The sequence below is a fragment of the Myotis myotis genome, unplaced genomic scaffold, assembly GCF_014108235.1.
Source record: "Myotis myotis isolate mMyoMyo1 unplaced genomic scaffold, mMyoMyo1.p scaffold_m19_p_15, whole genome shotgun sequence".
Classification (NCBI taxonomy): domain Eukaryota; kingdom Metazoa; phylum Chordata; class Mammalia; order Chiroptera; family Vespertilionidae; genus Myotis; species Myotis myotis.
This window is the reverse complement of record NW_023416319.1, coordinates 8,168,987-8,196,159: the sequence shown is the minus strand read 5'-3', so window position 1 is coordinate 8,196,159 and position 27,173 is coordinate 8,168,987. Positions and strand designations below refer to the sequence as shown.

The 27,173-nt window shown below is 47.0% G+C and overlaps 1 protein-coding gene across 19 annotated transcripts in view; it reads right to left on the bottom strand.

Annotated features, from left to right (window-relative positions):
• The window catches only part of ABLIM1 (actin binding LIM protein 1), a 247,649-nt gene that overhangs the window by 122,833 nt on the left and 97,643 nt on the right, over positions 1-27,173 (bottom strand). The window contains exon 1 of one of the 19 annotated variants that reach the window (XM_036335881.1): positions 13,134-13,382. The exons of the other annotated variants lie outside the window; for them this stretch is intronic. Coding sequence (XP_036191774.1) covers positions 13,134-13,149 — 16 coding nt within the window. The 5' untranslated portion in view covers positions 13,150-13,382. Of the gene's footprint in view, positions 1-13,133; positions 13,383-27,173 lie in introns of those variants that run through there. 19 annotated transcript variants of the gene reach the window in all.

The window sequence follows — 27,173 nt, the reverse complement described above, 5'->3', positions numbered from 1 at the left end:
AGGCCAGGAAGGGCCCTCTTCATGGCAGATCGCGTTTCCTTGCTGTCTCGCCCTTCCCGTAAATTGCTGCCGCCTGGAACGAATTCCTTTAAGACGTGAAGTGTTATTTCCCATCTGCTTATTTACTGGCAGGTGCTGCCTTTGGGACTGTGAGGCAGCTGAGTGTCCCCGCTTCCGCGCTGGGGGATGAGAATGCAGTCAGTACATTGCGCTTGGTTTCCTTCTGTGCGGGATGAGACTTTCCTGAGGAAACCCCCTGCGCAGTGCCTCAGGAGTCAGACTATTTCACTGCGGGATCCTGAATAAGCTATTGGACTCAGGCTTGGGGTCCTCCTCGAATACAGGAATAAGACTGCACCCCCTAAGGCATCTGTGAGGCTTATCTGTGATTGTAGATACAAACGAGTTAGCACAGTGCATGGAACATAGTAAGTGTTCAACAAATTGTCCCTGCTACTGATTTCAGAGAGGAAGGGAACGGGAGAGAGAGATTCATTGACTGGCTGCCTCCTGCATGGCTCCTACTCGGGATCCAGCCTGCCACCCAGGCATATGCCCTGACTGGAATCGAACCGTGACCTCCTGGGTCAGAGGTTGACACTCAACCACTGAACCCTGGCAGCCCAACTGAAGACCGAGTCTTATTCTCCTGGGAGCCTACGTTTCAGGGAGACTGCTTCGTTATCTAGAATATTTTCTATTACACCATTTAGGTGTAAACACATCCCAGAGATGTGTTCTCCCCACTCCTCCTGCTTCTCTCTGCCTCCTACTACCTTTCTTTGTGCTATAATGGCACTAGTTTGGGGCCTAGGAAACAAAAAAAAAAACAACCTCAAAGCTTAAATAAATGCAGAGTGCTTAATTTGCAGTTTACCTACAAAGCCCATTTCCTGCTGTGGCAAGTGGTAGTTCCTTGAAGCCACACACTGTTTCCCTGTCATTAGTTGTCCAACACGCTTCTTTTCTGTAATTGGCTCCCACGACCTCATTTTCCCATACATGTTCGTTTGCTCATCAGAATTAGTCCTTGGCACAAAGCGCGGGGTTGCCTTGGTGCAAACACTCCCAGCAGGCGGGCAGCGGGAGGCCTCGCTCACAGCGTCCCTGCCACTGGCATCTGTCCGCTTGTAAGATGTCCCGAGGCTCGGTTTGCCTTTTCTGAGACAATGTACTAGGTCCCTGCCATTCCTCTACACGTAAGAGACGCTGTCGGCAACCGGTCAGCTGGGCTCCTGGTATAGAAATAGCCCAGGCTCAACTCCAGTTCATCTCATTCTGCCCAGGCAAAGAGGTGCTAGGATTATAATAATTGGGACCGAAATTTCCGCCTGGTAAAACACATGACGCATTGGCCCTGAGGTGTGACACCTGCCTCTTCTATAAGCAGGTGAATCTTAGAAAGGGATTTAAAACCAGCGCCGTGCCTTCTCCTCCTCCTCCTCCTGAAAGGCTGACTCCCTGGCCACACCTCGAGACTGTCATGACTCAGTCTAAGGAAAGGCAGGGAGAACACCCTTCTTGACCCCTCCTAGCCTTTCTCTGACCCCACCTGCTAACTGGACTTTGGAGTACAGTCATGTACATCGAGTTCCACCTGTCCTCCAGGACAGTCGTTACAAAGGATCTTGGACTAGGAGTTAGGAGACCAGATAGATTCCTGGTCCAGACTCCCATGCCCAGTGCCTCCACCTCCCGGAAACGGTAAAGAGGCTAAGAATACAGGTCCTCCTGCACAGGGTGGAGACAACGTGAGGTCATCTCCTCGCGGGAGCCCCCCTGGCACCAGCCTGGCACACAGATGCCCGTGTCAGCTGAATATCAGGAGACTGTCACCAACCTGGGTGAGCGGGAATTTCTGCAGGATAACAAAAATCCCTTCTGAAATTTGATAGCCCTTTGTAAGGTCACCCAGGGATCTCAAATTGTCCCTGCACAGCACTTCCATGTAGGAATGGATCACGTCAAACAATTGGGCAGTGGCTTCGGTCTGAACCCTGCTGGCATGATGCCACATCTTTAAGGACTGCTCAGGAGTCACTTCTGTCCTGATTTGAGAGTGGGAGGGACTGTGGTCCCAGTGGAGCCATTTAGGGGAATGCAAGTCATTAAGACAGAGGATCACCGCCTATTAGGGTCCTGAGACAGGATTTAGCGTAGGCATGGTGCCACTATAGCCTTCTCCTCCTAATTCCTACTAACACGTGATCCTCCCCACAGAGGTATATATTTGTGCATTTCTCCACCCTGACAAGCTTCCTACTGCTCTCTTGGGAAAGAGCCCATTAAAAGGCAAAAAAAATTTTTTTTTGAATGATACCATCAGACCCAGTTCATGTCTCACGTGGAAATTTTCACAAACACAACTTGCCTAGAGCTACGTCAACACCAGAGATTCGCCTGAAACAGAGGAACAGGACCTGTCCCTAAGTCACTGATCCCTCACCAAGTGGGATGTTAGGCGGGGTTTAGGGGATACTTAGGAAGAAGGCAGGAGTCTGCGTCTTCAAACAGCGTGGGCTTTGGACTCATTTGTTCAATCCCTTGGCCACACAGCATCCAGAATGATCTTTTAAGGACATAACTGCCCCCCTACGCAGTTGTGTTCAACTTTTGGTATTTTTTCCAGTCTTCTCACTGTGTTTCCTGACACTGTGCATTCAATTCAGCCATTACCTATTAACACTACTCCTACTAACATGCACTGTTCCATTAACTGTGGTCTGTTGACACTGAGAATGTAATTATTGTTCCAGTTCATCCTGAGGACACAGGCCCTTTTTTGTACAACTTTTCTATTCTCCCCCTAGATTTAATCATTTTCTTTTCTCCCACTTGCCGAGTTTCTGAGGAGCAATCTGTGATTTTCTTGTAGACCCACCAATAATTCTTTCCAATGCTCAAACTCATGAGATAACGTGTCAAACCTCCTTCCCCCCTCCTGGAGAGAAAAGTGGGTGTCCTCAGTACTGTTTTCACTGGAGAAAAGGACTGAATCTCACACAGGTTAAGAGCTTGGCTCTATGTCCTCTGGGAAGCTGCAGAGGCGTGATTCAGCTGATTCCAACCCCAGCTCGCTGGCAGCTCAGCGCCTCTGGGTAAGAAGGCGCAGGCTATGGGCTGCACAACTCATCACGGGGTGCTGCTCCCCTACATGAGGTGCCCTGGAGGGAGACAACCCACAGGCCCTGTAAAAAGGGGACTTCCCAACTTGTCTGCAAACACTGCCCCTGGTCATCTTGCACCATACTGGTCCCCCACCCCAATAGCAGTGCATCGCCTACTCTCTGTCCTAGCGAGCTGCTGTTCTCTGTCTGGCCTTGCTGCTTGATTCATGTTTAGTAACTGGCTTCCTGGCCCACTTATTATGCCAAATCACCACATTAGTGCGGCCTCCCTGTGGTCCCGTGGTTTTCATGGTTGGCATGGCCCTTCCCTAGGGATCTTTCCAGCATGGCGACACCTTCCAATGGGGAGAAGCCACTCTGGGGCTCTTGTTTAAAAAGTCCAGGCTCATTCTGAGTCCTGCTGCATGTTGCAGGGATGCGACAGCAGACGAGCCTTGAACCCAAAGAATGGCCATGGCTCTCGTGCTGCACTGGAGGCTCGCTATGACGACTCACCTCTGACATTCCCAGGGAGTCTCTCTCCAAAGCCCCTACATGATAATATTTCTGGAAATGCTCTGATATGTCAAAAATGAATGCTATAAGCACACAATGCCTAACAGATGGAGGTGAAGAGCTACTGCACTAATGATGGGAGAGGTGGTACATGACAGACTGTCCAAGCCCTGAACGCATCCCTCTCTCCCTGGTGCAGAAGCAAGGGGACCAGGTGAGCATGGTGTCCAGAGGAGGAGACGCAGAGTCACAGCGAAACGTTCTTCTAAATGAAAAAGCAGTTCCGGAAATATCACACTTGGAACTCAGGAGGCCTGACTGGGGGTTCCCTCGGGACTTTCTGCGCAACGTCAACCAAGAGCATTTTACTCTGAATTTCGCAGTGAGGTCAGGTCCTAATTGTATCCAGCACACAAATGGACGACACCAAATTCTGGCCAACTCTTAGGATAAAGTCATCAATAAGAGATTTTGAAATTATTTTGTTAAACTTTTCCAGTTGCAAGTGAAGAAACCCAACCAAACGTACCTATTAAGCACTATTATAAGAGTGTCCAGGGTGGAAACATGGTTACCCAGCAAAGTACCTTATTCTGTTTCCACCCAATAAGACGTTAGTGTAGATGTTCTAAACCAATGGTTTTCAAACTTCGGGTCTTGACCCACTGAAATATGAACTCGGATCAATGAATCATGACCAGCATATTTTAAAAATAGAAGAGAACAGAAAATAGCAGAGAGTAAAGGTAGGTGCTGTTTCCTGTGACATTTACTAGCCATTTATATGCATGTGTGCACCAGTCATGAATTCCCTTGTGTGAAAACGCATTTCTCACTGTGGCTAGGTTTGGTGAGTACTATGTTAAGCTCCAGACCACAATCTGGAAGCCTTTTGGTTGAATCCTGCCCACAGACATGTTTTGTTTGGCCTGCACCAAGATTTTTTTGAAGAGAAAGTTGAATCATTTGCCAACATTTAAACATCTGGAGATTGACATAATAATCCCTATTTCTAGTAGCTCTTAAAAATGGGAAGGTCTGGCTGGGCCGGAGTGGCTCAGTGGTTGAGTATCGACCTATGAACCAGGAGGTCACGGTTGATTTCAGGTGAGGGCACATGCCCGGGTTGCAGGCTGGATCCCCAGTAGGGGTCATGCAGGAGGCAGCCGATCAATGATTCTCTCTCATCATTGATGTTTCTATTTCTCTCTCACTCACCCTTCCTCTCTGAAATCAGTAAAAATATCTTTTTTTTTTTTTTTAAAAAAGGGAAGATCTGGCCAGGTGGCCTATGTCCCTCTGTGGTTCCAAGATGGAATGACTCAGTGGCTCTCCCTTTAGAGAAGGCCATGCTGCCCAGTGTACCCCAATTTCCACTCATTCAGGTCACCTGCCTAGTCCTTGGAAGCATCTGTATGTACAACCTCCAGTTCTAACCATACTCAACTCATCCTGACCCTCTGGCTACCCTTCCTCATGACCATTGCTGTGTAAGTGACTAACGGTAGCTCCTGCCAAACCCAGCTGGCTACACTTCTCCAGGCAGAAGCTGTGCTTCATTGCTTCTGCTTTGCCTATTTGACCACCTTTCTAGAATTTTCTCTTTACTTGTTGCACCCCTATTCATCCTTCAAAGCCCAGCCTGCCATGAGCTTGCAGCAGAATTCATCACTCCCTGCACTTACTTTAATAGTCCTCTGCACCAGAATTACTGAGGTATCCATCTCCCTCACTAGAATGTGAGTGCTTTCAGGTTCAGAAGCATATTTTATTTTATTTGTTTCTATATCAACATTGCTGATCTCTTATTAGATTCAGAATAAACATTATATAAAGATAACCATCTCCCTCACCCACACACAGCAAAAATACACTTATTAGTTCATTTCACATTCGTTGAGCATATACTGTAGAACAGATAGTGTGTTATGGACATAGGTTGAATCAAACACCATCATTAACCACAAGAAACTCATAGAGCCTCTCAAAGCCGATCTGAATGCTCCCTGTTCTATAAAGCCTCCCCGCCCCCGCTTTTAATTCCTTGAAACACTAACTCTTCATTTGAACCCTCACTGAATATTGTTTATATCCCTGTTATCGCCTCTATTTGATTCTCAATCAGCATCCCTCCCGACACTGGCTGATTCATTAACCTACTGGAGGGAGAAAGTCTTCAGTGTATCAGGTTATCCTGAGAATGTCTTGCAGAGAGTAGACCTCAGTCTACCGTCATGTGATCTGCAGTGTGAGCAAGGAGCCCATTGCAAGGGTTCGCTGCTTCAGGCTGGGACCTTTACACATGCTAGTCATGTTTTCCAGGTGAGCAGGAATGGCATAACCGGACTCTAGTCCAACTTTTCCCACTGTTGGCCTACAGATGCTATTCCTCAATGGCTGTCCAGACTGGGGTCCCACATAATAAATGTGGGCACATAGATAGCAGTCGCATAGACACTCATCTAACCCACTGTCATTTACAGGACTCTCTATGGACCTGGGAAGCCGTAGCCCCTGCCATTTTTCTGAGGATACACAGGCCTCTCTCCCAGTTCTCAGCAGACTCTCTGGTGTGGAATAACCTTGCTATATTTTTTCTACCATTCTCTGTTTTACTAATTTTTTTAAAACTTCTCCCTCTATAATTTCAAACAATGAACAAGAACAGAAAGAATATAGACAGCTGGAATATAGACTGGATATAATGGTAATAGGAAAAGACTCCAGACTTTAATAATATATTTTAGCTCCTCTTCAAAGACTAAAGACACAGTTGTGTGAGCCAAGATATCTACTATCTTTGATCAAAGGTGTCCAGTGGGCTCTGAACCCCAGTAAAAATGCTCAACCAACTCTTCAAGAATTAGGAACGGTGCACCCCTGTGCCATGTCCCAGCCAGTTGAGCCCCAACTCATTCTCAGGTAATGGTGCCTTATAACTTCCTCCCACACCCACTCTGCCCACCCTCTGCACACCACATACAGTGGTGTCTCAGCTGCTCGGATCCCACGGATCTGTTTTATTATGAACCATAGCCTCGTTCTAGACTGCAGGAGACTCGGAGTGAGAAGGATGCCCTTTGCCTTCTCTTTCCCCTCTGTGCATTGTACGCAAGATAAGCAAAGGGAATGGAGAGGCTGCTTATATAAATGTCCTCCCTATCTGCCTGGAGGGCTGACTGTTTTACCCAGAGAAGCCATGGATTATGTAGACAGTGTCCAAGTGTGATCCCTGGACCAGAAGCATCTGCATCACTTGGGATTGCTTGAAATGCAAAACCCCAGGCCCCTCCACAGACCTACTGAATCAGAAACTGGGAGCAAGGCTCAGAAATCCATGTTTTCACAAGCCCTCCACGTGGTTCTGTTGCCTGCTAATGTTGGAGAACCACTTCCCTGGATAACAACTTCCCTGGAAGTATGAAGAAAGCCAACATCCTCAGGGTTAAGTCCAAGTAGTCAAACAAGCCAGCCTGTTTGATTGCAATGGGACACAGCAACTCACCCCTGGTGTCCTCCGGGGCACACTGGCCCATAATAGCATCCATCACGTCAGTGTGAACACAAATACAATGTTTCAGAGAAAAGAGGTCATGTATACAAATATTCATCCTCCCTACTGGTCATCAAACTTGCCCTTGAATACACAGCTCCTGCCAGTGTGGGATAAACATGCCCCTCGGTATGAGTCACCATCAGACCAACACACCATGAAATAGGAAGCTGGGCTGGTTTCTACTGTGGTGTGCCCAGATCAGGCTCAACCACAAAGGGAAGAAATCCTGCACCACTCACCCATCATTGACCCTTCTGCAGTCCTCGGGCTCTCTAATGCTGCCTCAGGAACACACTCAGCATTTTGACTTCGGCAGACCAGAGCCGAACAATATCAGGACCCTCCTTCACGCCCTCCAGGGCTGTGAAAATGATGCCATAGAGCAGCCCCCTCCTCAAAGTGAATCAGATGCCAAGACCTCCCTCTTGGTAGGGTGAGTCTCCCGTGGGATTTTTTTTTCTGCAACAATTTGGAAAAGTCGATTTGTTGTTCTTTAAAAGAGGGTCTCTGTGATGCAGCACAGACTGTCTCATCCTTCCTGGTCACCAGACCAGGTCATTGGAGAGGTAAGAGGCAGGGAGGGCCGCCTCCCAAAGTCCGGGAGTAGCTGACAATGAACAGGACTGGCCAACCCCCAGCTCAGATGCCCACTGTCTCCATGCTCTTGAGTTCACTCCTCAACAAACATTGCTCGCAAGAGTTCTGGGGAAATGTTAAGTCAATGTGCTCCTTCTCTCAGATTTACTGACACAGTCAACCTCACCTCTGACTGTGGAAATGAAGTCTTTCTTTCTTTCTGGATAAACTTTTTGTAGACATCAATGCGTAAGTGGCAGAGGGCATTTGTTATGACTCTTTTTTTTTTTTATGTGAAGTTCTTTCCCTTCGCCTTGGAAATCTCATCACCAGGCAGCCCTTTTGTAGAGACGATAAGCTGGGCGGAACCCTACTTCTGGTGAGAGCGGCACGTTCATTTATAAAACAGTAAGAGTGATCTACGCCTGGATTTTTTCTCTCCAGTAGAATATAATGATAAAACTGGAGCTCCCCTCCCTCCAAAGATGCAAAGCTCACCCTGAGTAGTGGGCGGAAGTCACCACCGATCCAGACAATGTTTCCTGAAGCTTGCAGCATCACTGTCTCCTTTAGTCAATAGCTTCCCTTTAGACCTTACTTAGGAATGTCCTCGTCATCAGTGTCCCCTTGAAAAGCTCAGGGCTTTTCAATTAAAGATGAAGACCCTAGAAGATTCCAGGAGCCAGTAGGGGTGGGGCATTAAACTCAACCTGGGAAGCAGTGTTGGAGAACTGAGCCCAGGAGTGGCTACTATACACTAAAGAGGGGCCTGAAATGCGACGGGGGCATATGAGGGGCGACGACACCACACAGGCAGACCTACTGTTCTCAGACTTCTCTGAGGGTGGAAGAGAAATGGGTTTCGCTGGCCTTGGGCGGTGTGCAGGCGCCTGAGTGGGTCGTGTCTGTGTGTGTGTGTGGGGGGGTGTTTTGGGAGGAATGGAATTGGGGAAGGGGAATACCATTAGAAGCAGTAGCACTCCATTCTTCTAAAGGGGACTTTACAAGACCACAGATGAAGTCGACAGACACTTGAGGAGAGACAGAGCACTTTCTTAAGCCACACAGGTGACTGAGGTGTTGTTTAATTTCCCTGGTGTTTACATAGGTGCGCAGAGTAATTCTAGAAGAATGTGCAGAAGGGATGGGCCCTGGACAAGCATTATAAGGAAGCAGAGAGTTAGGTCTTTGACAAACACAAAAGAAGAATATATATTTCTCAGGAGAGCAGGAGGGGCAGGGTGACTGAGGTTAGAGAGGGAAAATATTCACCATGATTATTCAAACAAGAAAAATGGGGGCGGGGCAATAAGTACAATGAGCACAGGTCTGGGAGGCAGACAGGCCTGGTTGGGACACCAGCTCTTCTACTTTCGAGCTAAGTGACCTCTGGAGGGTTTCTCACCTCCCTTGAGCCTCCTCTTCCTCATCTCTGAAACGAGAGGCATACAGCCCACCTGCATGGGCTAAAGATCAAAGGCAATGTATGTAAAGCTCTCAGCACTGAGGCTGCCACACAGCATGTAGTCAAGAGCCAGCAGGTTTAAAAATAACATTAAAAATAAAATGACATTGGGGTAGATAGGCATGGGGAGGAGGTCATTGAAGAAGTTGGGGAGACGCCTCAACAATTAGCAGGAAGCCTTGAACTTTACCCTTGTCACTCAGTTAGGTTTTTGAGCTGGAAATATGATGACATCCATGTCCTAAGAGGATTACTTTGGTGCCAGTCTGTGGGACACATTTGAGACACAGTACACCGCTGTTCTCAGAAGCTGCCAAGAAACAAGATTGCTGTGTGTGTGTGCGTGTGTGTGTGTGTGTATCCCACACACCTGAGTATCAGGTGGACAGTGAACATGTCTTCTTTGAAGGTGGACTGGAATGAGTTTCACTGGGTCCCACTCTACCCTAAAAGCAAGTTGGACCATCCAATAGTTGCAGGAAGCTTTCAGGAAACAAAACAAACAAACAATGATGACCTGTCTCCCTGGCTGCTCAATTCTCTTTCTCTCACGTGGCTTGTAAACCATAAGCATCCTTATCATTTAAATTAGATGAGTGTTTACATAACTTGATCTCTATAGTATTTGTTAATTCTTGTTTCCTCTAGCAAAGAGATAATGAATCCCTTTGTGTATATTTCTCAAACTTGCACTGGAACACAGGCAAGCTAGACAATGATAGCTTTTAAGTGAGAACAGAGGGCCTCTGGAGTTTAGGTTGATGAGAGTGTATTCAGGGAGACAGATATTGACTGATAAACCCACAAAAATCTCTCCTGCTTCTTTGTTACAGGATCCAGCAAAGACAGGATGCCCTTGAATACATCAGAGAAACAACCATTTCATCAAGATTCCCAGATCAATAGGTGTCTGCAACTGGAAGTGAATGGGCGCCTGGTTAGGAGCACAGAAGATGACAAGGGTCAAAGTATGTCAGCAAATGCCACTCCACACTGGCTGAGGTGGGATCCACTAGTGCCAACCCCAAACCTACAGAAACATGGAAACTTTATCCAGGAGAGAAAGCAATGACACGAAGCAGAGTGAGTGAGACCACCTCTAACTGGTGAGCACTCCAGGGACCCAGGTCAGACCTTCAGAAGGCCTTCCATGCTCCCAGGATGGATGCTGCCATCATCTGAGCTTGCTCAAGGGTGACCGGGTCAGCTCCGGGAGGAAGGAGCCAGGCTTTCCTGGAGCAAGAAGAAATGGAGAGGACTGGATAGACCTTAGAATCGAGAAGACATGGGTTCTAGTCCAGCTCAGAGAATGGCCAACCTGTTCCAGCTCTTTGAGGATCTGCGATGGGGCTGACACTAAGTTATACACTGGACGTTAAAGATGGGCACACGGTGTTGCCTCTACGAGGCTCACTGCCTAGTGGTGGAGCCAGTGGACATCCCCACACCTGGTACACACAGCCTCTGATGCACGTGCACCTTCACTGGAACATCACTTGTTTCCATTACCCCTGAGTGTCCTGAGCAATTTGTGTACCTTCTGAACCCCTGTTTTCTCACCTCTAGGATGAATGCCTGTGTTACCTGCTCCCCTGTGCCCTCTCACTTTAAAAGCTATGATGAGCCTGGCTGGTGTGGCTCAGTTTGAGAGTCGACCTAAGAACCAGGAAGTCATGGTTCGATTCCCAGTCAGGGCACATGCCCAGGTTGTGGGCTCGATCACCAGTATGGGGTGTGTAGGAGGCAGCCGATCAATGATTCTCTCTCATCATTGATGTTTCTTTCTTTCTTTCTCTCTCTCTCTTTCTTCACCTCTGAAATCAATAAAAAATAAAAGCTATGATGAAACAAACTCCTTTCTTTCCAAGGCAGCTCTTACAGACCTGCCCCCAAACCCCTGCCCTCCTCTGCGGCTGGCTGAGGTCGGTGCGATCAGAGGGCTGGGAGGCAGCAGCGTGGCCTGGCACAGACCTCGAAATAAAAAAGGACCAGCCTTTAATCAGTGACTGAGATAATACTAGTATGTGCCCTCTCGGTGGCCTGCTCAACGTTCCAGTTAGAAAGAGGCTCCTGAGTTGTAGAGCAAAAGCGAGCCCAGGCCATCTGAGAGCTGAGAGGTCTGCAATGGCTTCGAAAAAGAGCTGCTATTTGGGGACTACAGATCCACAACACACATCCCATCCAGCGAGTCTGGGTTCCACGGCCCCACGGGGACGCAATGAAAAGTGGCTTTTGCAATCCTCTTTCCCGTCACTCATAAGTGACTCCCATTGGAAAAAGAAACTCAAGTCCATTAGCAATAGAGAGGTGAGGACCAGCTCGCTCTAGGTGGGTGGGAGGTAAAAACGAGGGGGGAGGAGTAGCCCTGACCTTCAATAAATGTCAACATCTGTATGTGTCACTCTGAGGGCTCCTGGAAGCATCCCCAAAAGTCAGGAAAGATAATTAGAAGCACTTTTATATGCACCAAATCATTTCACTCAAGTGCCAGGTACTCGGTGGACGACCGAAGCTAAAGAAGTGATTGGGAAAGATACACGGGAGCAGGCGGGATGGAGAAGAACCATGTTCCCTTTGTCCTAAGGTGTCAGCCCTGTTAGCTGTCAGGATCCGGTTCTTCGCCCACCCGTTAGTATAATGAACCCCACCTGAGTTCCAGCAGCAAGGATCCATCTGAGTTCAGCCTATTCACTTCAAAGTCAGTCCGTGTAGGGGCTTTAAGAGAACGTGGATAGAGATAAGTCTTTGAAATGGTTCAAGACAGCCCTAAAGGAGCAGGTGTCCGTGTGGATGGAGACAGTTATGTCCCACGCTAAGAAAATGTGGCGGAAGACAACCAAGCTTAGTAAGAGCAAAATGAAGGGATGGATCCTCATATTATAAAATCACATGGGGAAGGTCCCTAAGACATTATGAAGAGGAAAAACTTAAGTCTCAGAGCAATGATCACAAAAGAATCCCATTTTTATACTTCTATTATCTATCTATCTATCTATCTATCTATCCATCCATCCATCTATCTCCCGTCTAGAAAGATACACACATTAACCATCTTTCCTCTAGGAGGAGACGGAATGGAGGCTGACAGGGTAGGGTGAGGAGGTTTCACTCTTCACTCTCTATTCTCCTGGAACATTTCACTTTCTCAGCAGAAGCTGTATTTATACCGTACGTGGATCATTAAAATCAAGCACTGCTGTGTTCTTTGCCCTTTCCTGGATAAACGAATAATTTAAACTGTAATTCACTCTGAAAGACTCCCCTTCCATGTCAGGGCCACGCCCAGTGCATAAGTACCGTGCACCTGTGAGGGCACCCCGCCCCCTCCCTTTTTACAGGCTCCTTGGGAGGTGATCCGGCTCTTTGCCACCTATGGCTGGTACCAACCACATCATTTAAGATGTCTGGAGGAGTGATTAGGGACACAGCTGAAATGCCAGGTTATCAGACAACACACCGAAACCCTACAGAACAGCCCGCGGCTCCTTTCAGGCGGGGCCCGTGTGCCCCAAACACCACGAACCTGGGAGCAGGGACATCTGCTCATCTTTCATTGCACATCTTAATTAAGTCACTGATTTGGGTGGGGATAAGGCTAGGATGGGGGCCGGCTCGCAAGTCTCCGACACAACCCAAGACTCAAAATGCAATCACAATCCAAGCAGGCACGTACCCAGGACCTCGGCTGTGCAACCCCCGCCCCAGAAATGGGAAGTGCTTCGGCCGCCGTGGCTACAGGAAAGGTTCTCAAGGGCGTCTCGGTCCATGGAAAGCCAGGCTTCCCCAGACACACACACATCCTCGCGCCAAGAACATGTCTGCCCGGCTTCCCATTGATCATCGTCCATTAGGTGGCCGAGCCCTGCGGCACCAACTTCTGCAACCGCGCACCGCGATGGCGATTGATCATTACCTTTCTCCTTCACCATGGCAACCTGGTCCCCGGGCGAGGCGAGGCGCGCAGCCCTGGAGAAAGAGGAATGAAGTCCGGCGGTGGAGCGCGCCCGGGGGAGGCAGGCAGGTCGGTCCGCGGCTGCAGAGGCTGCGAGGAAGATAGCCGGGCATCCACTCGCCCAGCCCGGGACTTCTTTCTAAAATCCCGCCCCCAGCTCCCGGGGCCCAGCCCGGCGCCCGCCCCGGCGATCGCCACCGCGCGGTGGCCGCGCCCTGCCCTGCGCGGGGACTCTGCCCTTCGGCCGAAACCACTCGCTACAGCTGCCGCCGCCGAAACAAATGCAAAATTCCAGCGCCCTAATCTCTGGCCATGGACACCACCTTGCATTCCTCGCGCGGAAAGCGGGCCTGGCCCCTCCCGAGGACTATCTGATAAATGATTGCCAGAAGAGGGGGGCGCCCGGGGACGGTTCCGATCGGTAAAACTAGTCAATTGTTAGCTTATCCGTTTCCTAGACCTGCTGCTTTCATGCTTTTGACAGCTTCTGTCAGACACACTGAATAAATAAAATTAGCCTAAGTCCAATGGGATGCTAGTGGCTCCCTTCAAGTTCATTTTCTCCACCTTCTAAGGTCTTGGAGGCTCAATTAAAATGAAAAATAAAGAAAGACACTCCATTTGCCTGCGCCCCCCCCCCCCCCCTTTCAGGCTTACCTGCATGGGGGCGGGGTTGAGGGTGGGGACTAGGACAATGACAGAGAGCCTGGGAAGAGGATCTTTTCAGGATTCAATTCCGCCTCCAGGATCAAATTCTGGATCAAAGTAAAATCCTGACTTATCCAGTTATGTAGGATTCTGACTCCCACCTTCTCCCTGTTTCACTGGACTTTTCTGGACCAACTCCTTGGATGTGTAGATGTGAGGGAGCAACCCTAGCTACAAAGTGAGGGGCAGTCACACCGCGCCCCTCACCAGCCTGAGCCTGACCCCAGCAGCCTTGGCTTCTAACAAGGCTTTCGGGGTTTCTGACCCACAGGGTCACAGGTCACTCTCCTGGGAGCAGAGGGCGTGGGGATTCCACCCCGAGGCCCACCGCATTCCACCCCATCTCCCCAACCCAGATGGATTGTTTAGTCCCCACCGCACTGCTATACATCCAGCACGTGGGGGCAATGTGATGAGCAAGAGACGAAAAGACAGGCGCAGCCCCACCCCCGAAGAGCAGCAGATGGCCAGCACATCTTTCCCAACCAGAACGCACAGGCAGCATGAGCCTGTATTTACTGCAAATATTGCAACTGTTGGGTCTAGGAGCGCCAGGGTAATAGAAAAGATGAAGTCGATCCACCCCTTCATCTTTGACTCGGTGGTTGTGTTTATAGCTGAATTGCACCGGTCCGGCTGGGCCAGGCCTTTAGTGGGGCTTTCTGATGGTTCACAGTAGCAGATCTCAAGCAGCTGTGACATGCCTACCTCTGTGACTCAGGGCTGTGCTATTAATAGCTTGGGTGTCTCAGTCATAGGGCTAAGTCCACTCCAACCCCTGGTCGCCTTTTCTATGACACATACTTCGCCCACACTCCTCCCTGCCTCCGCGGCAGCCCTGTAGGGTCATGGTTTTCCTAAGTCAGCAGCCAGCTGGAGTGTAAGCATCGAAGAGCCTTGAAGCAGCGTCTCCACCCTCCATTCATAAATACGAGCCAAACATGAGAGCAGCAGGACCTCCAGTCCAGAGGGGTGGGCAGGGTTAAGAGCACGGAGGAGATGAGCCCTTTACATCCCCCAGTTTCCATGGCTGAAACAGCTCGTGTCTACTTCTCCACCCTGATCACTCTCAGCCCTGAGAGGATGCTGACAAGCAAAGTGAACCTCCGAGAGCTCGAATTAGTTTGGTGCTGTGGGCCTCGCTGGTGACTTTATTTGATTATATTTTTGCTGCATAAATAGATTAGCACCTCACGGAGGCACTTCTCTCCAAGGCCTTCCTGCCCTTCAGCGCAAAGCCAAGGGAACAGGGCTCCAGGCCTCCCTCCCTCCCCCTTCTCCCTCTGTCCCTAATGGAATGTGACAGTAAAATGCCACTGGGTTTATAGCCCCAACCCAATCACACCTAAGTGTTCCAGATACTATCAATGCCACCAGTTCAATTTCTCTCTTACTCAGGGCCATTTTGAGCCCTAAGATTTAAGTTTATTAATGCAATTGGTTCCTTCTGATAGTTCTGAGCCTACCTGCCTGCCCCTGTGGCTAACCTGCCAGGCCCTCTGGTTTAGAAAGGCTTGGATCCGGAGCAGGCAGAGTAACAGCTGGTGCCCATTCATTTGCAGAGAAGCCTTTTCTAAAGGAAAATACTACAGAGAGGTTCAGAGACCCCCCCCCCCCTTCCCGGGTTTTCCATGGAAAGAATTTTCCTGTACCTCAGTCAAAGTGAATGAGTCACCAGCATTTAGTTGCTCAATAACAGTCATATGGCTAACGTCCCCCCAACCATCCGACACTGCGACTTTAGAATAAAAGCACCCACTCTGCACTTTCCAGATAACCAAAGAGGATATGACTGAAGTTATTTTTGGAATGTGGGAGAGTAAAACCAAATTGTTTCTGTCTCCTGGCCTGGGGCCGAATAGTTCAGAGCTTTCAGAAGCAAAGCAGAGGTATTTTCTACTTTACAGTTAAAACTGCAAGAAGTGCAACAAAATAACATCAGGAAAACAATGAGAAATGTACAGCTCATAAGACGGCGGGGCATTTTCTTCGTATTTCTAGAAATGATTTCCAAAGGGCTTAATCTCATTGCGCTCCGATGAGATAAGGCCACACCACAGACACCCACTCGGGATTTTATTTGGCGTTTTATTGCCCAAGCCGCCTTTTCATTCACTCACAAAATGAAGCAACGCTTGTCCACAAGGGACCAGAGGACAGAAACCATTTTGTTGGAGAGAAAAGCTTGGTTAGCACATGGCCAGCCGTTCTTGGCAGAACTCCAAGAGTTTGTCATTTCACCAGAAGCCATGCCAATGGAGAGAAATGCTACCGCCTGGAAACCAGCGACCTGCCCGAGTCCCCTTCCTCATTGCTCTCTCTCTTCCACGGAGCCAGCCGGGGATTGCCTGCTGCTCGTGCACCTGCAGGACAAGAAGTTCAGTTCCCCGCCGTGGCCAAGGACCCCAGGTTTCCAGGGAGCATCCCTACACACCTTCGGACGCATTGGCATAAGAGCCCTCCATGCCCTTTCTGGCAGAATTCAGCCGAAAGCAAACTCAAGAATGAGCTCCTCGCTTGCTTTCTATTTAATGTTTACATCTATCAACCTCCCTGTGACATTTATGGAGCATCTACTGGATGCCAGGTAGTGGCTTGGCAGTTTCAAAAGAAGAAGGGAGAAAGCACTGCTCGGGAGTTGCTTACCATCTAGTGGAGAGGATGCACAGGCGCGCATGTTCTCCAGGACATGAGGAAGGTGCTAAGACAGAAGAAGGGTGCACAGGGTGCAGGGCAGGCTGAACCCAGCAGGGAGCCAGGAGAGGCTCCCAGGAGGAGAGAACAAGCCAGGGCTGCCAAGTAAGAAAGGGGGGAAGCTCATTCCAAGAGGAGGTCACAGAGTGAGAAGGTATCAAATGGTTCCTTGTTCCTGGGAGAAGGCAAACTAAGGCTGGGGTGGTTGGTCACAGAGAGCTCTGGAGGGTGAACCTTAGAAGTGACATGGTTGGAGTCTTAAACCTGAGCCATCAATTTCTTTCCAAGTTAAGATATAAAAGAATTTGGCTGCATTTCAAACGCCACCATGATCTGTTTCCAACCATGTTGCCTCTCCTTCCCCCAAACTGGGTTGTGTGGGTGAGCATGACCAGTTTTTAACAGACTGCTGGCCGTGTAACAGATGCCCAGAAAGTGTCCATGCTGATTAGTTTATCTAAATATTTCCCTGGTGATCTGGATAAAATGACAGCCATGCACATCTCACACGCAGCACTTAAAATAGCACACCGATGGGCATATGCTTCTGGAGTAATGGTTTCATGTCCACAACCAGCTGTGAGCTCCATGAAGGCAAGGATGGTTTCCTGCTTTCCCGGACTCGCAAGAGCACAATCTGCAGACATCCAGGGACAGGAATACTAGGGGTGCTTTAAATGCACCACCTGGCCCCCGGCCAAGGTCGATGCCTAGATTCTCTGGAGATGAAACCTGAGCTGCAGCCAGCTCCCTAAGTGACTAAGGACCACTGGCCTGGCACACCGGCCTGCATAAAGGGAGGGGAAAGGACATGAGATTTACAAACATCCTGACACTCACTGCAATCTCCATGACAATTTATTGGAAGTGATGGTTCCAAAGTTTCCTACAGTCTGAGAAAAATTCTTAAATATCTGAGCCCTCTTGATCCTACTAACTCTCTTGTTCTCAACCGAGAATTCTTAGAATGTTTTCCATGTGAATCTCACAGAACCAGTGTCCAGCAAAGTTCTTTTCCACGAGTTTTTTAAAGTAGATTTTACGTTTGTATCCAAAACTTCCCCATGATCTTTCTCAGAAACCACTTCTGAGTAATAGGTTGCAGCTTGAGAAAATTACAAAAATTTTCTAAGGTGTATTTAATGTTCCCTATTTATAATCCACTAAGGACAGAAACTACAGAGTGAGTATAAAACCAGCCATTTTCCTACACGTGTACTGGAACCTGTTAGTCAGAATTCAACGGATCTTTTGATAGTAGAGTTTCACAAATTTTAGCCTAATTTCAGGTACGTGAGAAGTTGAGAAGTACAGAAATAGCTCTGAGTTATTTTCAAAAACAGTTTACTACTAGCTTTATCCTTTAAAAATATTTTCCAGGTAGAAACACAGTTATTAGAATGGCAAATGATTACTTTCTATCATCTAGAAATACAGTGCCTTCCCTAACAACATACCATCTCTCTGGTACTTACATGTCACTAGTGTGCTTAACTGTCCAGCCAAGGATGAGCCCAACAGGCCAAGATTCTGATGCTATTCGCCTATCTTAAAGAGTCCAATAACTAATGAAGGCTAAGGTATCAAGAAAGAAGACAGTGCAATGAAGGATGTGCACATTTATTTTTGTAAGAGATTATGGGCTCTTTGAAGGAAAGGATCATTTGAATCTCTAGCACACAGTGATAGGCACAAAGTAGGAATGCAATACTAAGCATACTAAGCAATACTAAGGAATGAATGTCACTAGCTTACCACAGCAAGTCAAAACACTAGATAAGTATTCATTTTTACTCTCAAATAGACTAATTTGAGAATCTGACTTAAATTAAAAATAAATTCAGTCTCATATATAAACCAATTTAGCGACTGCTTGAAAGCATTTGCTAAGATGCAAACTAACAATTCGCCTTGGAGAGAAAGCAAGCTGAAAGAAACCTAATCAGGGAGTCATTTCGTGAAGCCCCCTTACTCCCACTTTGTCATCCTTTACAGAGTGCCTACTGTGTGCCAGTCACCATGCTAGTCCCTGTCCCTTCATCACCTCATTTAATCCTTATAACATTAAATTATATGGATGAGGTAATAATATTATACTTTACACTTAAGGAAAGAGTCAGGTTTGCGAGAATTTAAAGCCACAGACCCTCCTTTGACTTTATTGGGCCTTCCCTTTTATAGGTCATGAAAGAGCCTCCCTCCCCCACCAACACAGACACTTTTTGAGTCAAGATACACTCAATACATTGACTCCTTTGGCGTTTCCAAAGGACGTGGCACACTGGAAATGTTGCACGTTGCCTTGTCTGTGTAAAACAATCTTCTCTCTTGATCCCTTACCCTCTGTTAGCTCTCAGACTTCTTAGACTAGAACCTGCCAGATGAATAGCATCACCCTGGCCGACTGCACTCGTTGTTGGCTGGACAGGAGAAGATGGTACCCAGGCCCACATAGCAAGTCTTCAAGATGCAAGTCAATTATCCATCGTGACTAACCGTTCTCAGGGAGTACCATTCCTCTGGTTGACATAGAGAGACAATTACAAAAATTGGGTGGAGGGGGTCACAGCAGTTTTGCAAGGTTTACAAAGCCGACATTTGCTCCCCTCATTTAGCCTCATGGCACTAATGATGCCCTGGCCTGTGTCCAGGAAACAATGTCTCTCATTCTCCTCCGACATTTCAGCCATCACCTGAGGGACAGGCCAAATAAGCATGCGCAGTGCATAGCCATTCCTGCATTTGCTTCCACAGGAAGGTGTCACTGTCACCCAGCACACACCTCAGTGACTTTCCCCACTTTTTATTACGAAGAGAAAAGGGATCATGCCACCAACTCTGGTTTGTAAAAACTATAACTTGTATGGAAAAATAGGCATGAATTGCACGCACATGTGAGATGAAAACCAGAGTCCTAGGGCAGACCTGTCAAGGTTGCACAATTACTTAGAAATGGGTCAAAACCCTGGTGTCCTTCTTCCTACCCAGCGTTGTTCCATGAGGCCGCACTGGCCACACAGGCACCATGATCTGACACGGCAGCGTCGGAAGCCCAGCTGGGCCGCAGGCTGAGGGGCCTTGGGCAGATTACTTTCTGTGTGTGTGTGTTTCGGTCTCATCTGTGAGTGGCAATGACGTGCTCCACATGTGAGGGTGTGTGGAGGACAGGGCTGGCTCCCTGGACATGCCACCTGTGTAGCGGCACAGGCCTTTGTGCTCAGAAGGGCCTCCGTTTGGTTTAATGCTTTGCTGTCGACATACTGAAATCTGCAATAATTTTATCTTTGAACTTGTGTTTTGTAAGTGAAGTCCAGTGGGACAATGGAGCATGCACATGAGCAGACAAGATACGTGCAGTACGTGTTGCTGCTGCCCCATTCACATTTAGTGCTAGCCATGCCCGTGAGCATTGAATTCCAGCGGATCCACGATGTGCGGGAATTCAGGGAGACTCCAAGGCAAGTGTTTCACATCTACGATCGACTAAACAGGGGTGATGAGAGTTCATTCCCATTCAAACCAGAGTGTCTGCCTCGAGTGCACAAGGCAGGCAGTGGTATTCCAGGAAACACAAAGAACTGAGGAGGTTAGGACATCTTTTCTTCCCCACGTTACTAACTGTATTAGCCAAGCACTCACTCTGAAAATGATGACCCAGAGGAAAGGAAAAGAGAGGGCAGTCCATTTTCCCTTGCCTCTCGCTCCTTCCTTCCTCACTGAGCCAAAGGTAGAGTGTTGGTGGCAGAAATAAAAAACAGTGGCGTTAGTTGTGGGCAAGAATCCCACCCTTCCGGAAAGAAGAAATACATACGGGCCTACAACCTATGAAATCTTAATTGTGTAAGTTCAGTGATTCCACATAGGAGTGAAAGAATTTTATTTTTATTTAAAATGGGCCCTGCACAGTGTAAACATACAAGGTAAAATTCATATGAATAATTTAAAGTGTTACTTTAGCCCGGCCAGTGTGGCTCAGTGTTGAGCGTTGATTCATGCACCAAGAGGTTGCTGGGGTCCGAGCCTGCCACTTGGGCATTCCCTGTCAGGGCACATGCCCAAGTGGCAGGCTCGAACCCCAGTGAGGGTCGTGCAAGAGCCAGCCAATCGATGTTGAACTCTCAACGATATTTTTATCTCTTTCTCTCTCCCTTCCCCATCCTCTCTCTGTAAAACTCAATAAAAAGTCTTTAAAAAACACACACAAAAATGTTACTTTATTTAGGACAACAACTTTGTATTTTAGCACCTTTAATGGCACTTTATTCCTATGCTCTGATTGAATAAGGTGTCCTTCCTCCCCCCAACCCCCATATTTTCCTTTTGCACTGAGCCCTGTCAATTATGTACCCAGAATGGGGTGAGGATGAGAGTTGCTCTGTATGAAATGGAAGTGCTGGCAAGGAGGAGTGCGATGAAGGGTAATGATGATTGTTATTGTTTAGTTTTCACTGCTTCATCAGTTTACAACAGAATACGATAGAGAGCGGTAAATCCTATGGAGAAATATCCAAGCTGGAAGGTAGAGAGTGTTGGGGCAGGAGTGTGGTTTTAAGTGAATGGTGGAGGAAGGCCTCTTTGAGAAAGGGCATTTTCATCAGCCTGAAGATCCCAGGCAGAGGGACAATAACAGCAAGGATTCTGAGCTGGGAGCTCACCTGGTGCGTTCCAGGCAGTGAGGAGGCCAGCGAGGCCCGAGGCACTGACAGCAGGAGTGGAGTTGGAGAGGACAAGGAGTTAAGGCCCTATGGGTCATTGCAAAACCTTGGCTTTTACCGTGAGTGAGGTGGGACGTCACGGAGAAAGTCGCATGATCTGACTGTCATTTCCACAGGATCCTCTGGCTTCTGTGTGGTGACTAGAGTGAAGGGGCGTCGGCAAAGATGCCGATTGTTGAATTAGTGCATGAAATTAAAAAGAGTTCAAGGGTGAAGTAATGACACAACAGAACGAGATGAAGAAAAAGGTTGCAGAAGTAAGAAACAAAAGCTGAGGACAAGAGAGTATAACAGTACTGAACGAAACATCCAAGAACAGAACAGACACTGAGGAAATATCTAATCCCTAACATAGAACAAAGTTTGAGATGCTCTGGATGAATGCGGAAGAAAGCGCCAAAAACAATGAGAGAAAACCAAATGTACAAAAAAAGAAAGACTGGCCCTAACTGGTTTGGCTCAGTGGATAGAGTGTCGGCCTGCAGACTGAAGGGTTCCAGGTTCGATTCCAGTCAAGGGCATGTACCTTGGTTGCAGGCACATCCTCAGTGGGGGGTGTGCAGGAGGCGGCTGATCGATGTTTCTCTCTCATCGATGTTTCTAACTCTTTATACCTCTCCCTTCCTCTCTGTAAAAAAATCAATAAAATATATTTTTTTTTAAAAAGAAAGACTGAAAAAATCTTGTCCTAGAAGTACAGAACCTAAGAAGAAGAAGTATTCAAAGACCTAATACATAAAACTTTCCCGGAAATGAAGATTTAAAGAGTATGGGTATCCAATTAGGCGAAATTTAATACAGAACGCCAACTCCAAGTCTTGGCCTAAGCTTTTGACTTTCAAAGGATACCCTTCTCCAGATATCCAGATAGAAGAGACCCATCACCCACACAAAGAAAAAACTCCGGCTAACTTCGGAGTTCTCAACAGTAACACCTAGAAGTCTTGAGGGAAACTCCCACCCAGCCAAAATGTTGTTCAGACATAAAGGCAATGGCCAACCATCACAAACAGAAAGGTGCTCCTGAAATACTACCACAAACTCTTCACAGGAACACATCCTGATAACAACATCTAGCCAACTAAGAGATGAGTCAAAATAAACTCAGAATGCAAATATTACAGTAAAAGGACTAGCAGTGAATTCTATAAAACATGAAAGAGATGCCCCAATCAGTGCATTATGGTGATGGAAGAGAATGGCAATGTTTGGAACAAAGAAAGTAAAGAACAATATGAAAACAATATTATACCAGTAAAAATCAGGAGGTGGGCAGGAGAGAAGTACAAGAGTGCTACTGTCCCTGTGTTCACAGCAGGGAGTGTGATTTGCACCTGACTGTCCAGGATTCTTACTCTGAACATCTCATAGGAGCTCTCAAACCACATCACCCAATTGCTTCATCTTTGCTTGGAGAGTGTACTGCTTTTATAATTCAACTCCTGTTTCTTGCACTTGGGAAGGCAAAGGGTATCTATCACAAGGCAAATATATTTCAGGGTTTCTTTAAGAAAAGGGAGATGGCACACTTTTACCTTTGTACTGATTATATACAGGTTCTTAGTGCAAGAGCCAAAATTGTTGCTAATTTATTTCTATCTAAAATTTCCATAGCATCTTTCCGCCAGAGAGGCTGCTGAATGGGAAGAAAAAAAAAAAGATGATACACTGGTTTGAAGGACAGCCACAGAGGGTTTTATTTTTTTCTAGTTATTTAACCTGCATATTCATGAAAATGCCATGGAATTCCTCATGACAAGACTTCCATTTATCAACATAGAGTCCTGCCCAGGTGTGTGTAATGCTGTGCCTTGGGTTCTCCATTCTTCTTTTCATCCCATCTGCCCCTCTTTCAAGTAGGCACTGAGCCATATGATTTCTCACTTTCGGTATGGCTGACTGAATTGTTAGCAGACATGGGGTAATGGAGCAAACCATACATCAGAGGGCCAAACACTTAAAATGTATATCCTGTCTTGGAAAAGATGGGCTGAGCCAATTAGGTTTTCATGCCTGGGAATCTGAACTCAGAGACATATAGAGAAGTCCCAGTCAGTAGCAGGTACTTCTATGTATTAAAAGATCAAGTAAGGCCAGGCTTGGGGCAGTCTTCCAGAGACATGCAGATACCAACATTCCAAGGGGTGGTGTGTCAGAGGAGGCCAGCTGGAGGGGAGGACAGTAAGACTGAACTGATGGTCCCAGAGCAGCTTCCTGAGGCCTGGCTGCTCAGCATTTCCTGGCCTCCTAGGAGATCTCCATGTGCTGTTGTACACTATACATACTAGTACATTCCTCCCTCTTGGATTGTTCATATCTCCTTGGCATTCACCTCTACAAGTCAAGCCTGGTAACATCACAATCAGTGAGTTAATGCACCTAGAAGCAGCTTTCAAACAATGACAGGTGGGGAGGTGGCAGATAAATACCCCAGCTTCCTAGTCCCTTGGCTAAGATATCCCCGAGGTATGCTCTGCACTATGTCCCAGAGTTCCCAATCACTTGAGCTTTGGCTGCCCACACTGGTAACTAGTTTGATAATTCACCTTTTATTAGCTTCAGTTCCTTATCCGTGTGTCCTGGGATCAAATAAATGACATGCCCTTGAATCCTTGCCCTGGGGCCTACTTTTGGGGGATGTCAGCACAAAAGAGAATCTCAGTTATCCATATTTTTTATGCTTAAGAAGAAGGAACAATTTGTCTTGATCTACTGATCACTTTCAACTAGTCCTCTACTTTAATTACAGAGACAGATTGATTCTAAAGAGAATACTACCCTGAGGAGATCAAAGATGTTCATCAGACAGAATGTATTATTGTTTCTCAAGAGAATCAATAATTAATTGGATCATTTTATTGTACAAACACAATGGAATTTGAATGCACACACACAATACAATTCAGTGGATAGTAGATCTGCACACAGAAAAAAGCAACTAAGCCACAAAAACAGCATTAAAGCAAAGCATCACACAATTGAAGGCAAAGTAGGCAAAAATCAGGGAAGAATGAAGAGAAATAAATTATTGCTGACTCATTAATTGTAGGTAACAAATATTTACTGAGTATATACAGTATATGAAACCTCACAGGAAGGGGGCTGACAGTGGTATAGAGAGCAAAGATGTCTAGGGTAAGCCCTCAATGACTTTACATTCTAGCAGGGCAAATAGCATGAGTACATAAATAACTCTGAAAAGAGGTAGAAGGGGACTGGAGTAGAGATACTGAGAAACTGCTAGAAAGATTTGAAGGAAGGAATGCTTGTCACTTAGCAAATGAGAGAGAGGAAAGCTTCAAGTAGAGTGTGGGCCTCCCCAAATACAGGAAGAGTTCCAGAAAGTTGGTTGGGTTCAATATCTTTCACCAGCTGTTGCTGATAGAAAATGAACTAGACCGCTCCTGGCATCTAGATAAACTAACCAAGAAATGTGTTGGAAGTAGCTGCTTGTATCCTTTAAACTCTTAAAATAGACTAACTGAACCATGGTCTATGCCAGATCAAATTCAGCTGAAATATTACTAAACAAAAGAACAGCACATAGCATTTCCATCAATGATAACGGTAGAACAACTGATGACCTCAACAATTGGATTCGGAGTTATTTATTATGAAGCAGTCAGTGTCCCTGCAATGGAGCTGGCCACCGAGTGACTACAGAGGTTGACTGTACCCTTCAGGGACAGGTCTGGCCTGAGGAAAAGATAACAGATGAACACAGCCAGCTACATACTGAAATCACATGATAGCACTTCAGAGAAAAGAGTGATAGGAAACAGAACTGGATTCATTCTACAAGGAGAGCAAAAGTCAAGCACCCCCACATAGTCTAGTGATGTCAACAATGACCTTAGAAAATGATCCGGGTCATGATGGATGGCAAGGGAGAAGCCTGGTGCTGGCAGTGGCCCCAATACTTTGAATTTTATTCCCAGGCCCATTCTTATTCCATGGGGACCCATTTTGTGTCATGGGAATGCCCCCGCTCCACTGAGCTACATGCCAACCTCTGTGAGCTGGAGTTTTCTGGGCACCGTGAGTCAGAACATCCCTGAGGTCCTCTGATTCATTTCAGTTACTATCTATGGCTACAGAACTCGGATGAGGAAAGAGCTCTAAACAGCAACCAAACACAACTTGGGGGCGAAAGCACCTGCAGCATGAAGAAGGGAACCAGCTAATGTCTTGGTTCAGGTCCCACCTTCCTTTACATGATATGCTAGCAGACCTTTACATTGTAGGGACAGAAGGGGCTTTGAAGATGACGACTCAGGATGCAACTAGACATGAACGCACACATGGGATTTTTCATTTTAGTGAAAAATGTTTGGGGAACAGCTTTGACTTAGTTTAAAAGTGTACTAAGTGCACCCTAACTGGTTTGGCTCAGTGGATAGAGCATCAGCCTGCGGACTCAAGGGTCCCAGGTTCGATTCCGGTCAAGGGCATGTACCTTGGTTGCGGGCACATCCCCAGTAGGGAGTGTGCAGGAGGCAGCTGATTGATGTTTCTCTCTCATCGATGTTTCTGGCTCTCTATCCCTCTCCCTTCCTCTCTGTAAAAGATCAATAAAATATATTTTTTTTAAAAATAAAAAAAATTAAAAAAAAAATAAAAGTGTATTAAGTGCAATTTTAATGCAAAATAATGTAGTCACGGGGGAAGTGATTTTTAAGGTCCTCAAACAGTCAAATATAGAGTTACCATGTGACCTAGCAGTCCCACTCCTGGGAATATATCCAAGATAATTGAAAACATATGTCCACACAGTGTTCCCAGCAGCATTATTCATAGTACCCCCAAAGCAGAAACAATCCAAATGTCCACCAGCTGATGAGTAGAAAACCCAATGTGGTATCTCCATAAAATGGGATATTATTCGGCCACAAAAAGGAATGAAGCAGTAATAGATGCTACAACATCGATGAACCATGAAAACATCACACTACGTGAAAGAAGCCAGACTCAAAAGGACACAGATTGTGTGACTCCCTTTGTATGAAATGTCCCGAATAGGCAAATCCATTGAGACAGAAAGTAGATCAGTAGCTGCCAGGGGTTGGGGAGGGTTGGCAATGGGGAAGGTTGCTTTCAGGGGTGATAAAAACTCTCTGCAATTACATTGTGGCGATGGTGAACTTTGTGAATATCCTTAAAAACACAGCCACATGTTCAATGGCTTATTTTCATGGCATGTGAATTATATCTTAATTTTGAAACTGTATGAAGTACCTTATTTATCAAGTGCTGTGTCAATACACTGGAGACACAAAGACCATGAAGACCATTTTCCTGCCAATAAGAATCCAGGCAGGGAGAGATGTGCAGACAGACAGATGTGACCAAGCAAAAGGTGCTGGATGGGCATTAGTGTGGCATTAGGAAGGCCCCCAATGAGGGAAAGTCTGAAGAGACTTTGCAGGACAGCTTCACCTGAGCTGAATCTCAACTAAACTGAAACACTTCACAATCCCCTGTCTGCTCTCCTGCCGTGTTAGACGGGGAGAAGGAAGACCTGTTCTTTACCTAATTCCCCTCTAACTTACACGGCAGAGCTTGGGAAAGTCACTCTACTTCTCTGGGCCTCAGCCCGCACTCTCCTCCCTTGGGAAGGTGTTGACAGCAATGCAGGTAGTACTCTCCACACTTTACTTGTGATAAAACTGAAGTTCAGCCCTGGCTGGTGTGGCTCAGTTGGTTGGGTGTCATCCTTTACACCAAAAGGTTGCTGATTCGATTCTCGAGGTCAGGGCACATCCCTGGTGGGGGGTGTGCAGTGGCCAGCCAATGGATATCTCTCTCATCAATGTTTGTTTCTCTCTCTCTCTCTCTCTCTCTCTCTCTCTCTCTCTCTCTCTCTCTCCTTTTTTCCCTCTAAAAT